The sequence below is a fragment of the Colius striatus genome, chromosome 11, assembly GCF_028858725.1.
Source record: "Colius striatus isolate bColStr4 chromosome 11, bColStr4.1.hap1, whole genome shotgun sequence".
Classification (NCBI taxonomy): domain Eukaryota; kingdom Metazoa; phylum Chordata; class Aves; order Coliiformes; family Coliidae; genus Colius; species Colius striatus.
In genome coordinates, this window is record NC_084769.1 from 23,950,508 (window position 1) to 23,965,599 (window position 15,092).

General features: G+C 37.0%; 1 protein-coding gene across 1 annotated transcript in view; it reads right to left on the reverse strand.

Annotated features, from left to right (window-relative positions):
- Positions 1 to 2,727: 2,727 nt before the first annotated feature.
- The window catches only part of OLA1 (Obg like ATPase 1), a 101,433-nt gene continuing 89,068 nt past the window's right edge, over positions 2,728 to 15,092 (reverse strand). The window contains exons 8-11 of the mRNA XM_062005107.1: positions 10,237 to 10,377; positions 9,459 to 9,555; positions 7,261 to 7,383; positions 2,728 to 3,253 (exon numbers count right to left, since the gene is read on the reverse strand). Coding sequence (XP_061861091.1) covers positions 3,152 to 3,253; positions 7,261 to 7,383; positions 9,459 to 9,555; positions 10,237 to 10,377 — 463 coding nt within the window. The 3' untranslated portion in view covers positions 2,728 to 3,151. The remainder of the gene's footprint in view (positions 3,254 to 7,260; positions 7,384 to 9,458; positions 9,556 to 10,236; positions 10,378 to 15,092) is intronic.

A 15,092-nucleotide genomic window follows, 5' to 3' on the forward strand; every position in this document is an offset into this window, starting at 1 on the left:
ACAGCAGGCAAACAGGTTACTCCTTGGGTATCTTATGGCAAACTGTTCCTCTCTTGAGACTGAAGTGGAAACTGCCTTCTTTAACTCCTCATGGTACAAACCTGCAATCAGCCCAAGGTAGCCCCGCAAATACATGCCATTGGAACATCTGGTCTCCTGTGCCAAAAGCTTTGCTCTGCATATCTCCCTCTGCAGTCACCCTGCAGGCCGGCACGGTCACAGCCACTCTCACTGACATCTCCACATCAGTCAGGCACTCTCATCGGTTAGTTTGGTGGCAGGTGGCAGTGATTTCCCTCTTCCATTGCCGTTTGTTTCATCCCAGAAACATGCCAGCAACACCAGGGCTATTGGGCACTGAAGGATGCAAGTTAAGAGGAAGGGTCAGTACTCTTCCTCTTTTGCAAAACTCTCTACTGTCCAAGTTTTGGAAGAGGAGCGCCTACAAGGTTTTCTCACCTGTCCCCTGCTGGAGCAACAGAACACCTACTCACTGTCATCATCTCCAGCAAGTACAGGTCACTGAGGGAAGAGCACACAGGCACATTTCACTTTTTTTTTCCCCTTAAACAAATAGCAAATGAGTGTAGGACAGACACGTTGCACCTGGAATAACCTGTGCAGGTTGAAATGTGTAAATAACGTGTCCTTGGCTTGGGTTAAATCACATTTGTATTTAAAACTGAGTGCTTGAAACTTGCTACGTATATCTGCAAGTTTTTAGGGGTTGTGCTTAGACCCACAGAGGAGAAACACAGGCTGCACATATTTAACATGGCAGATGCCACAAGTCACCAGTGAAAGGAGTAACAGGGCTTATAAGATTATTCTTTAAGAAAACTTGGTTTTATTCTGGAATAACTGATTAGCTTCAGTAGTTAAAAGAACATCAGTTAAAACAGCTGAAGAGATATTCAGGCAAGTTAATAAGCTGAAACAAACAAAAAAGTTATAGAACATCTATTTTTAAACATGTGGCAAAATATCTTAAGTTCATTTTCTCTTTTCAGAACACTGCAATAACTTAAAAAACCTCCATCCATCAAGAACAATTTAGTTCAATATTAATGATTTTTATTTTTAGAACAGGGAGGCATCATGAAGTATACTCATTCAAATCTAAACAAACATGGCTTATGAAATGTAACTAAGAGATGCAAACATACAAAAGCGATCCACTAATCATGCTGCCCTTTCTAACACCACCGATGTGCAATAACTAGGGAGCATGGGAACACTTTAGAAACCAGAACAAATTTCAGACAGGACAAGAGAACACGTTTCAGTGGGTATTAGTGCAGTAAAGAGGTTACTGTTCTTTCACCAACACACATACTCGACTTCTCACTCACCTTTCATTGCGTCTAAAACCCAGCATGAGACCTTCTCTGTTACCAGCACCTTGCTGACTTCCAAGAGAAACAGGTAGGCTCCGTTTTCTTTCAGATTTGACTTTTAACACAAGATTTGGTGGTCCTAATCTTTTCTCAATTATGTAACATCAAAATAACGCCAAGAACAAATACTAGCTGCACCACAGAGACGATACACGAAGAGAATTTCAAGGGTTCCAAAACCTTTGAAGCCCTAATTGCCCTGCTTTACAACACTCTCCCCCCTCCTGCCACCATGAAAAAAGGAGACGCTCTTTAAAACAAAATCAACAACTACATATTGAAGTCATCTGTCCTCCCTCTTTCTCCTCAGCGCAATTAAAGGCATGATGCCAACTTTTCAACAAGGGGCCTCGTGGCTCTGGCTGACCCACATCTCACCCTTTCAGAAATGAGCAATGGAGCTCAAAGGCGGCATCTCCAGAGAAGCCTCGGCACAGGACGTGTCCAGTGCACCCAGTACCTCAACCACAGAGGGGAGGTTAGATAGTGCTAAGCTGCCTTTTCAAACTTTACTGCAAGCAAATGTATCCCAGCAACGTGAGAGGACTGGCGTACCAATGAGTACAGGGAACATCAGCATCCCTGCCAGCCCTGATCCCACTCAACCTGCAGCTCACATCACAATCGCCTCACAAAAAGTCAGGTTGTTTTAAATGCATTAAACATATTACAAATGAGAGCAATTCTACAGCTTGCATTAAAAGCATAAACTTGGTTTTATTCTTGCCAACAACTTATTCTTCCACTGCTCAAAAAGACTAACTCTCCCCTCATGGTTAAAGGGGCAAAAAAGGTTGCACCTGCAATTTTATTGCAGCAGAACAAGCTCTCTGTTGAGCACAGCGTGACCTCATCCTTCACAACATTATCTGTGTCACCCTCCGCTGGCCTGAAAGCCAGACACAAGAGGACAACCCAGAGCACCAGGCACCACTGCTCCAGCCCCGACAATTGAACAACTTCAGGACAAGAACAAAATACTTTTTCAAAATTATTTGAACAACAACAATGAAGCCAATATGATTTTTTTACGTATATTTCTTCTCTCCAGTAAAAATCATTTAGGCTGCACAGTAGTTATTATCTGACCACCATCTTTCAGCGAATGGCCATCTACAAATTCATTAACTTTTTCAAGACAAATCATTGGCATCCTAATCTTCTGATTCCCATGAAAGACTCACTTTTGAGATACAATTGCAGCTGCCCCACACTGCCAGTTACTGTATCATACACGTCTTAAAATTCTGTAATCAGCATCCACCAGGTGCCGTATCGCATTCAGCACACCACAGTCAGTCAATACAGACATCCCCAAACACACCAAGGCTGGTTTTGTCAAATGTTTTATTGAGTGTAGACATCTGGAGTACTGTAAAACATGCATTATCTGTAGATTCAAAAAGGAGCAAGCCACATTGTCCTCACTGTCAAACGTGTCAGGCTTGGCATACATGATGGAGATTAATGAAGTATCATGAGAGTAATATGGTTCCTGAAAAGCTTCTACAATTTGGAGTAGGGTCTTAATCGTTTGAAATGCAAAGCTGTTCACATTTAGTGAACTTGCATGTTTGCTGGAGGTGCCATATTTTAATTCAAAACAAACAAGAATAATTTCACTGGGGGGGAGGGGAGGTTCCCTAGGTACAAACTGTATGCTTTTTGTTTCCAGATATTCCATCCTAAATAAAAATTCATATGCTTTTTGAAGCAGCACAGTTTATTTCTGAGCAATGAACAACATCTGATATTCATTTCTTCTTGGGTTGTTGAGGTGTATTAAATTTAAAGAAGATAATATCTCCGTCCTCCACTATGTAATTTCTGCCTTGTTGTCTGTATTTTCCAGCAGCCTGCAAATAGAACAGAAAATGAAAATGAGTTATTTCATTAGACATTTTATACTATTTTCAATCTGTAATTATTTAAAATACATTTTGGTAGAGAAATGGTACTACTTCAGCTTCAGAGCTTGTCAGCTGCAATATTCCTCAATTTGACATAATTTGGTTTTATAAACATATGAAACATACAGAAAAATAATTTAACCTCCGCCAAATCGGTGGTGCCTAAATGCCATCTGCACTCCACACCGGTAGACCTGTAAACGCTGGCAAGCCTGAAAATAAAGGGCAGTAAAACAACTCAAACCCTTCCCGCCTCCCCCCCCAAGCTTTCAGGTTTTCTTTTTCTTCATCTAAATACCATACAGATGGCAAACACCGGCAGGAGGAATCTGAAACAGCGTTGCTGGAAAAGGTGATGGGCAACAGTTTGTGCCACGGCTGCACGGCTGTTAAACTGGTATATGAACTGCTCTGAGCAGCTGTGGATGAGCCAGTGCTGTCACGACTGAAGGTGGGAACCCTCTGCAAAAGTCACAACCATACATGCCTGCTTGTGTCCAAATAATGAAGGGCTGAGGAGTACAAAATGCAGGCTCAGTTTTTCTGTCAGAAATTTGCTTTAGAAGAAATTTGCTTCAGAAGGACAGATATAAGAGCAGATATAAGGCTGTGAAACCAGGATATAGGAGAAGGCGTTTAGACCAAAGACATGAAAAGGAAATTCGTTATGGAAATGTTGTACTTGAGGAGAGCAGAAAATAGGCAAGGAACCTATTAAATATCAGTACTCGCCGCATTAGAATTTATTATTATATTTTTCTACCTTTATCTCGTTGTAATTAAGCCCAGTATTACAGAGGGTACAGAGAAGCTGTGGCATTAGGACTGACAGACTGGGCGGGAGGTGGTCTGCGGAAGCATTTATCTTGAAAAAGTGATCTACAATATGGAAAAGTTGAGAGCTTCTGCTTTAGTTCAATAACCATTCCTGTTTTGAAGTTTTCTCTTGCAGGAGAAAGTGCTTCCATGCAAGACCTCACTGTGCCATTATTCTCAATGACACTATCACAGTGGTGGCATGCTAAGATCCCATTACAGCAAAGCTGTTAACTAATGACCTTAGTTGCAGTAGAACAGATCAGATTAATGGTACATAGTTAACTTAGACACCTTTCTCTCACAGAACCTCCTCTGTAAAGCAACGTATTTCCCCACACTGCTGTCTAGAAATTTAGAGGCTTGATAACCTTGTTGCTGTCATTCCTTATTTAAATGTTGTCACCAGTGATATAAGCCTCCAGAAAACCGCAAGTAAAATAGCAGTAACAATAAATATAGAGTGCAATAGTAACTGACCTTATCCCACATGACGTTATCAATAAGTAATAAATACTTTTATATTCTCCACCCCCACAAAAATCTGTTTAGACTATAGAAGATTTACTTTCAAGCAGACTTAGTAGCTCCTTCCTTTGAAGATCCTAATAATGCTCAAAGTCAAGAGTAATTAGACTAATTGATGGCATAAACACTAATAAAACAGCTCTGCAAAAATCATCAGCAAGCATAAGCTGCAGACACAGGCACAGATACGTTTTACAAACACACTTATACTCACAAATATCGGTACGAAAAAACTGACCTCCACAAAGTAACAATGCAGATTTTTTTAGCACACTATTGCATGCTGTCAAAGACTTCTCTAATTAAACAAATTTTGACACCCTAGTGCAAGTTTATGTATTTTTGTTACCAGTTTACAGTTAATTAAAAGTGACAGTGTTCCTTTAAATTCTCTAGAGACCATTTAATCCATTTCCATTGCTATCAGAAACACTGGTTGAAAAAATCAATACCCATTTGTGAATCTTGAGTATGTATTAAACAAGACACGTCTAACCAGTTCATTTGCACTTGAAAGCAGCCATCTGTAGAAGCCAGCTTTGCCTAAGCAGATATGATTGCTAATAATGTGATATCCCTGTAGACTACAAAGCCCACACAGAGCTATTCAGTGTATAGTTCACAGCACTGGCATTAAATTAGTTATGCTGTACTGGTGTTAAACACACACAAAATCAAACTTAAAAATCGATCAACTTGATAACATACAAAGCAAGCAACTCCCATTACCACTGTCATTTCAGTTTACTCCTAAAAGCTCCCAAATTTAATTTCAAAATTTACCAGCAATATAAAAGTAATTAGTATTGTGTATGGCATGAAACGTTGTATTAAATGCAAATTAGAACAGACTAGAGCAATATCACACATTTTTTCTGAGAGCTAGGGTTTTTTCCTAACCTTGATTTAAAAACTGAGTAACAAATGCAGACATGCTTGCTTTACAGATAGTTCAAAACAATAACAATTTAGTCATTGAGTATATTCTGAATGTGGAAGCTTGATGTTTAGAATCTCACACTGTGAAAAGCAAGTAAAGATATACAAGCAAAATACACACAGATTAATTTAATAGCTAGCAACTGATGCAGCTTCTCGGGGAAAATGCTCAGATTTGAGCATCAAAAACTGTTGGTGGCAAAATTTGAATTTTGGTTGCATAAAGTGGTTTCTGACTTCAGAATATTAGATTTATTTATAGCTGTGGTTTCACTTTACAACTACAACTCTACTTCCCTTTTCATAAGACAGTTCACATGCCGCAACGAACCAATTATACTGGGATTTTTTTTCCCCTCACTTCCTGGGGTTCAAACAAACCTATTAAAGTCCCGCTGCTCGGTATGATCTTCCTTAGTGATACCACTGAGAATAAGCTGAATTTGAAATCATAGTTTTGCATACCTTTCAAGCTATCAAATAGAAAACAATAAAGCCGAACCTTTAAAACTCTTTTAACACATTATAGTGTGTAGGAACCTTCAAACACTGAGAGTGATTAAATCAAACTGATGTGCTTTGCAATTGCAATTTTGGAAAATACAAACCTTAATGAAAACATCAAAAGTGCCAAACAAGAAATCAAATGTGTAGGAAATAAAGGGAAGTTTCAGTCCTTCAAGAAGGTGGAAATGATATAATAGCAATGCAGGGAAGGACAGTTTTGCTCATCACATTTATTTGTACAAGTTAATTTCATATTAAATAACTTTAAATCAGATATAATTTGTCAGCTATGCGAAGGGCACAACTTTGGGCACCCAATCAGTCTCTGCCCTCTAGTGTTGAGAAAGCAGATAAAACTCTTCTTAACAGAAGTGTCACTACAAGGAAGTGTGAGCTCAAGAAAAAAGTTTTTCATTAAATACCTGCACTGTCTATTCAGTAGATAGTAGCTGAGAACCTTCACCTAATGTAATATCCTTTCGTAGACTACATACAGCTATTGCTGGCACCCTGAACAATTACAGTAAGCCATGGCATTTTTCAATAAGGCATCCAAGAACAACTGAACTAAATACTGAAATGGTAAATTTCTAATTCTAATTACATCTATCAGAGCCTAGGAGTGGAATCTACTAATCTTGAAAAAAATAAGGTACATTTTTGTAATATCATCATTTCTTAACTGTTTGCATATGACATGTAATATCTTCACCACAAATTCAAAACAAGATGACACAGTATTAGAAGAAACAGATTTTCTGTGTTTCTTGCATTTCCTTTTAGAGATGGATGACTCAAAAATCTCACATCTCATCTTAAAAAAATCTGATTGTTTAAAAACAAGTTCATTTCAAGGCTTATTAAATTCTGAACACTAACATGTAAATGGAGAAAAAAAATAATTAGCATAGGATTTGGTCTTAGTGTTGCCATTTAGTCCATAAGCTGTCATATCTTGGATACTGAAATAGTTGCATTCCTGTTCAGGAACTTGGTGCATTTGCACTCTTTCTTAAGTACAAGATGAAAATAGATTTTGGTCTATTGCTAGAGGTGATTGTTAAGATTCACTTAGCATCAAGAACTTCTCAGTGAAAAACAAGACTTGAAATGGAAAAATGGCACGCATGGAGCAAAGAGGAAGAAAAAGATGGGGAACTCACCTTGACAGCAGCTTCTGAACCTCCTTCTTTAAAATCCTCATATTTCATTACCTCAGCCATAATGAATCCCTTTTCAAAATCCGTGTGAATCTTCCCTGCTGCCTGAGGAGCCTTCGTCCCTTTCTGTCAAAGGAAAGACCGGAAGAAAATTAATTGCATTTAAGAAGATTGATTGCAGGAAAGGGGTTTCTCCTTTTTGATGTGCTTTCAGGATCTGCTGAAACTTTGTTTCCTATCAGTTAAAATGTCAGGTGTACGGCTGGGTAATTCTCAATACCAGGACATACAGAGAGATGCCTTTGCCACAGATAAACCATCTGATATTACAGAAGGGCAGCTTTGTTTTTCCTAATGGGTATCAGCAGCACTATTGATTTTAGAAGCTATGATTGTGTTTTGCTGTCAGATTTGCTTCGATCCATAGCTCTCCACACAGAAAGAGAGGAAAATAAAGATTTTTTTTTTTTAAATAGCATTAAAATCTGAATTAGTCAAGACTTTTACTTGTATCCAAATAATTTCAATTAAATTATAACACTCATTGGTGAACCACATCTGTAATAAAAAATGATTTATGGATCTCAAACCCTACATATTAGCTTGGCTGTATTTCAGAATAATTTTACTAATACAGAATGAAATTCTTACCAAAATGTCAACAACTGAATCTCTTAAAAAAAATTAAAAATCTGAGGCAACTATTATAAGATAATTTAAGCTTATGCAATAGAGGACAATGTGTTATAACTGCACGCTTTAAATTACACCGACATACATTCTGTGCACATACAACCATGGAGAGAAATTTGAGAAATAATGGTGACCTAAAGGCTGCTTAATAAAGCATGTTAAAGTGCTAAGGAGTCTGACACTGTAAAGCACAGTTTTTACAATAAAAGATGTATTGGGTTAATATGACTACTCACTGATGCTTACCTGACTAAATATCTTTGCACATTAAATCAAAGATACTTACAATCAGTCTTAAGATAAACCAGCTTTCAAATTTTCTAATAAAGAGCAAGCATTTCTCCTACTGAAATCAGCAGAGTTTCAGAATGTGTGCTCTTTAAAACTATGGCAAGAATCAGAACAACAAAACTTCTGTTTTTATATTCTTTTGGTAGCTATTTCAGGGACTTTAGCTAGCAGTTATCATGTAAACAGAGATGAGATGAAAAGGCTAAAAAAACCCCCACTCTTTTAGGAAAATAAGTTAAATGTGCCAAAACATATACACAAATGTCTGCAGCACTATTAATAAAAACATACATTTACTGGAAATCATGTTGCTTAATGAAAACAAATTAATTCCCTTGAATGAAATTAAATACAGCACCAAAATTCACTGCACAGCACTAAATACACTGATGCAAAAAATAAAAGCTCAATGAGATTTGCACCTCCAAGAGTTGACATTTTTGAAATTTGTAAGATAGACTTTGTAACTACATGCATTTCAAAATATTTTCCAGTGCTAATCTTTATATTGTAACATATTTCTGTTCAAAGGCAAACCACTACAGCTCAGCTCTTACTGTCCTCTGGGAATAAATTAGTCCATCTCTATGGCTATAATAACTCAACATCAATATTTAGAACACCTAATATAATTTTAGGCATTACGTCAGTTCCTGGATAAACATACAAAACTACCAAAATAAACAAGGTCTAAATATTAAAGTCAGTAAAAGACCTGAATTACTGCACACTGATTTTAGGTTTTTGAGCTCAACTGTGTATCCATGAGGAATATAATGATGTTATATTGCTTTTATTGCTGAAAATGTAATCCGAGCAAAGCAAAGGAGGAATGAACCATCCGCAACCCAAACAAACTTAGCGAATACAAAATGAAAAGCAACATCAATTTCACTGCAGACAAACCCAGTCACACAGATTAAGCAAGCACAATACTGGTACGTCTTATCTCTGACCACAGGAGGAGGGTAGACAGATTCTACAGGATGAAGAAATTCAGACTATGTAATAGGCAGAATCAATTGTTACCTGCCTCAATCAATGCAGCTCCACTTTCACTGTTCAGCAGCTCACAAATAATTAAAGTTATCCTGGACAAAAACCTCATCTGTAATGACTAGCTAACCGCCACCATGACAAACTTCAAAGTCAGTGATATCAATCTGAATTCAATAGTGTGGAACTGGATATAGCTGATGAATAAGTATGAATCTTACCCTGATGGTCCATGCACGCACTTCATCTGGGCCTGCAGTGAAAAAGTATTCTAGTTGGAGTGCTGCATATCCAGCCTTAATGATCTTTGCTAAAGCACTGAAAAAAAATTGAATCCAATTCATTCAACATACACACATAAAACAGATAAATGCCCCAAGTAATCAATTTACATGGAAAGACATAATGTATTGTGAAGATACTAGGACTACTTTTAAACACAGCAACAACCCCAGTAGCCTTTTTCTTCTAACTCTCCTTAGAAGAACTACTTTTCTACTGCAGAATCATAAAGACAGTATTTTGATTTGTTTATTCGGCAGGCTACAGAAATATGGGATAAATGTAGATCACCCTATCAGGCAGCACTTTTGGTCTCATGCAATTTTCAGGACTCTAGTTCATGAAAGCATAACTGTTTGAGTGAAATCCAATATTGAAACAATTTATTACAGTTCTTCAGAAAAATTATGGCAAAATTTTCTCCACCATCCCTATTCCCCATGGATGACGAAACAGTTTTGGTGATCATTCCTTCTCAAAAATATACATAACTAATACCTATGTTATAATTAAAACACTGTACAGAGATGACAGATGACAGTTAAAAACTTAATTTAAAATAAATCTTTTCACTCTGTCTCATGGTAAAGAAAGGAGAAGATTCTCTCTTTATAATGGTAATTACTCTGTCATTTATTATTCTATCAGCGCAAGCAATTAAATTACTGCAAGGAAATAGTTGATAATAAAGTGTAGGGAAAATGAATGCTAATTAACCTTTGTGTCATGTTCTCTTCCAGATACTTCTGTTTCTCCTCAGCACTCATATCTTGCAACTTGAGTTCCAAGGCCCCACTAAAAGGAATGACCAAAGCACCCGGGTCGTGCTTGTCCACCCACTCTTTAATTTTTATCAACCTGTAGACAACAAAGGGCACAACATTATCTTGTAGTGCATGCATGGCTGTACCACATTCATTATTATCAAGTAGCACATACATATTCATAAGAATTGCACGGTTTTATGATGCCATCTTTTTGTGTATTGCTTTCCAAGGTCAAGGCATTAACAGGCAGCAATTGCTTCAGGTGTACTCCATTAACATTTCACTGTTTCTTGGTTTCTGTTTGGCATTTAATCTATCAGAAATAGGCATAATTTGAGACAATAACTAGGGTTTTGGTGGAGGTTAAATGCTTGCAATCTAAAATGCTAACTGAATAAAACTTTGTAGTTCCGTGGACATACATTTTTCCAAGACTTGCAAGAGTGATATTTAGCAAACATGGTGAAATGGGAGGGGGTGGTCTTCAGTTTTTCCTCTCACTTTTTTCTCTCTCTCTTTTTTTTTTTTTTTTTTTTAAAGCATCTCAGTATAGTTAGGGCAGCTGATACTAGCAGACAGAAAGGAACACCATGCTTCTGTAAACTCCTAGATAGCAAGGAGCACCCTGCTTTTTCTGGCTATTGGTCTCAGAGCACACCTTAGCTAATGAACACAGAGTCATGATTCTTACTAGTTTCATCTACTTTTCTACTATCTCCCCAGGACAGAACTTCTAGGTATTACACTACTGTTATTTTTAAATAAAGAAACAAATTTCCTATGTCTCTTTATCTTCAATAGCTGGCAGCATCATTTGCTGTAAATCTAACATATTTTTCTTTAGTTGAACAAAACTACAAATTTAGAGCCACAGATTTCTAGTGTTAGTATCTTTAAACACAGGCATCACATTCATGACTGCAAGCACTATTTATTTTAAATTTAAGGGAGAAGTTCATATATCACCTGTATGGAGCTCAATGTTATTTATAGGGCACTACTTCTGAACAGCTGTGAGCAGTAAGAACGACAACTCTGTATGCTCAGCCAGACAATGCAAAAGGCACTGGGAACACTTCCTGTATGCTAAGAATCAAAGTACAGTACTTTGGGTGCTGTAGACATTTCAGAGCTGAAGCATCCACCATACAGCACACAGTTTTCTGCTCACTGAGTCCTTTTTCTTAGTCCTGCTAATCTCCAAGATTTAGACTAAGGTTTTAACTGCTATTATACTAAAGTGCTTTGAAACTGCGGCCTGCAAACCTTTAAATAATCAATGCAAATGTCACTTCAGAAAAAAATGAACTGAACCACAAGTTCATCAACACACATTTGTCAAAGAAAATAGCAGGGGATCAGAGCTATTATGAGATTAAGTGCATGGCCCACTGAGTAGGGTTTTAGATGGGACAAAGAATATAAAAGTTCACTCAACAGTTTTCACACGTTTGTTACATAAGGCTGGTCTTCTATCATTTACTTATGTAAATACTCCATCAGTGGTTTTCAATCCTCATTATACTAATCTTTTTTTTCCTCCAGTTATTCAATGAAAATATAGCCTGGTATCCAGGACTGACACTGAAACACTATTGCCTTCAAAAACGTCTGAACTGAAAATCACAACTAAGGTGCAATTCTGAAAGTGACATGTGACATTTAACAGCACTTCTAAGACTGACACTTGTAGTTAACTAATTTATTTTGGCTAACAAACTAGAGCTAATAAATGACAAGCTTTTACAGAAAAATTACCTAGAAATGGATCTGCTACACATAGGTGTACTTCAACATCTGTGCATACATCCTTTTCATTTTTTTAAAAAAGAAAGTATTTAACATTGGTCTCAACTAATTAAGTAACACATCAAGTGAAAGACAGAATGAAACATGCAGACTGGAGAAAGTGAAATGAGCATGAAAGTAATGTCAAAAACTGGATTCAAATTCTGTTTGGTAAATATGGTCATTGTAACTAATAAACTAAGAACTATTGTGGAACAACACGATAAGAAATAATTATTTTGGCTACAACACCAACTCAGAATAAAAATAGTCTTAGACTGTCATTTTAACAGCTTTTCTATTGAGTCCTTAGAGGGATTATTTGCATTCCTCAGGTATTCTATTGTACAATTCAGATGAATAAAGACTTACAAATCATTCCTCTACCGCCAGTGTGAGACTTTGATCCAGTGAATACACCATTGTACCTTAACTATAATTGGCAAAAAACCTGACAGTGTAGAGCATCACAAGCTTAATAACAAAGGAGAATATCTCAAAGTGTTGACAGATGATCTTCATAATGCAGGAGCAGAGCTGGTACATTTTAGCAATAAATGAGCACTGAGGTCTAAAGGTCTCTGAAGTGACTGACATCAGACCTGCTACAGCCTCACTAAAAGAATAAGGTACTGCATCCCACTCTGTAGAGACAGTCGGGTTCTCTGCCTGAGCCTTTCACTTTTCTGACTTTTAATGTCACAGGAATTACTAAAAAGTACCAAGGAATTCCCCTAATGGTGATCAAAATAAAGAAAACAATCAAAAAAGTAAATATTCAAATATAAATGCTTATGTATTTCTAAATTAAATTTTCCCCAAAGCAAAAATGCTTCACTAAAAATCAATAAAGTCATAGCGCAAGTTTCCTTTCCTATTAGAGATAACCAAGTATGCTGAACAGAACAAAATTCTCTTTACAAATGGTAACCATTAATATCAAAGTCTGTTTTATTTGAGCACATAATTCTTCCACAGAAATGCCGTATGTCTGTAAAGGATAGCATTAGTACACGCATTTGAGCTCTGTTAAGATAAGCAGATCCTGGAATATCTCTACATTGTTTCATGCTATACTTGACAATAAATGATGAAAAGCATTAGATTTTAGGCTGGGAGTAAGACTATTAACACTTAAGAAAATCTCCACCTTTTTTTTTTAAAAAACCCCACACTAAAATGTAATGAAAGGTAAAAAAATCCCAAACAATAGAACTGGCAGAGACAATGACCACGATTAACAGCTGAAAACTAAGAAACAAAAAAGTGCTCCAGGAGAAAATCCTTCTTGACAAAGTAAAAACTATGTGACACGCTACAGTAAAAGTAATTACAAATATTCTGTCCTATTTAAGTTTCTAAAAATGTTTTTATTAGTAAAGTTAAAACAAAATTCTAATTATAAAAGGTAAAACAGAAAGAAGAAGGGCTTGGTCTAATACTACTCAGAAAGAACAGTGAGGGATCTCTCACAGCATTTCTGGACATCCAAAGGCTTTTCCTGACTGAGGTGGCTCGGTTATTCCCTCCAGGTGGCTCTACAGAGAGGAGGAGTGTGCCAGTAGCAACTACAGAGGAGGGTTCCTGAACTGAAATTTGAATTTATTATCCGCAAATGGACAAAATATCCAAAATATCCTAGAGGGACAGTAAGGCAACTATTCATTTTGTGTTGGTAAAACCAAAACATTAAATAAAAGCTGAACCGAAAACTCAAAAGACAACTGTGTAAAAACCTGAGATGAGAACAAAACTGAGACAAGAACAAACTCAAAATCTGAGCAACTTGCAAATGAAGGCAGCACTCACATTTCTGATCAGGGAAAATGGACAATTTTCCAATTAAGATGCTCTCTTCCATTTAACACTGTTACTCTTGGCTGATAAGGAAGGATAAAAGCATGTCAGCCAATCTACTAACTCAGAAAAGCTGTGAAGACTACTACCAGATTACAAAATTTGACAAAGGTGCCACTTAAGGGCATTCCAGTTTTAAGTTTGCATCATCCTGACAATGAAAAAGTAAACAAAAGAAGCCAGTGGCTTCAAGTGCAGAAGAATCGGGATAACTACCAGAGTACTAAATCAGAATGCAGAATAAACCTTGGAGAAAGGTTTAAAAATGAGGTCACTCACTGACAAGGCAAAGAGCACTATAAAGGGGAGTTGTGCAGACATGCCCTCACTTTAAAATGGAGATGGTTCCTGAGGCAGAAGAAACCAAAATCTGCAGACAACTGAAATAAAGAGGTATAAAAGTTGCAGAATGTACATTAACTACAAATTGATATTTGACAGTTTCACAGGAGAGATCCAGCTGGGAACAGAGACAGAGTTCAGGTGGAAATCAGCAGCAGTGATGGAAGACAAGTTGCAAAGTGAACTTAAGCTCACTGGACACCTGCAAGATAAGATGATCTGAAAAACTGACCCCTGAAAAGAAAGGTGAATTGTGAAAGTATGTTTTTGTAAAAGCAAGACCAAAAAAAACCCACCCTAACTCATGGAAAAGAAACAATTGTTTTTCTGTTCTACACCTAAACTACAAGTGGAAATTGGCAGAAACAAAACAGCATGACAGGGAAGAAGAAAATACTAGGCCGCACTGCAAGAAGGAAGAGTAAGAACAAGAAGAACTAGCATTTCCAACAGCCTCTTCCTATTGGCAGTTCTGAGAAATCCTGAATTTTTAAAACCTTCAAACTCAATTTGTTTAGTGCTTTGCTCATCCATTGTTGGAAAGTTTTCCATTGTGTAGCCTAAGTCACCTTTATCTCAACTTAAATGCATTAGTTTAACTGAGCCCACAAATGATAGATTGGGAACACACACTCCCTATTTCTTTACAGTAGCATTTTACATACTTAAATACTTAAATATTTTGAACTTTCCTTGTAAGCCATGTATTCCTTCTAACTTTGAACCTTTTTGTGGCCTCTCCAATTGGTCTAAAAGTTCCTGGAAGCACACAGTACCTAATGCACTCCTCAGAACTCTAATAATATCATCTTACAAGTG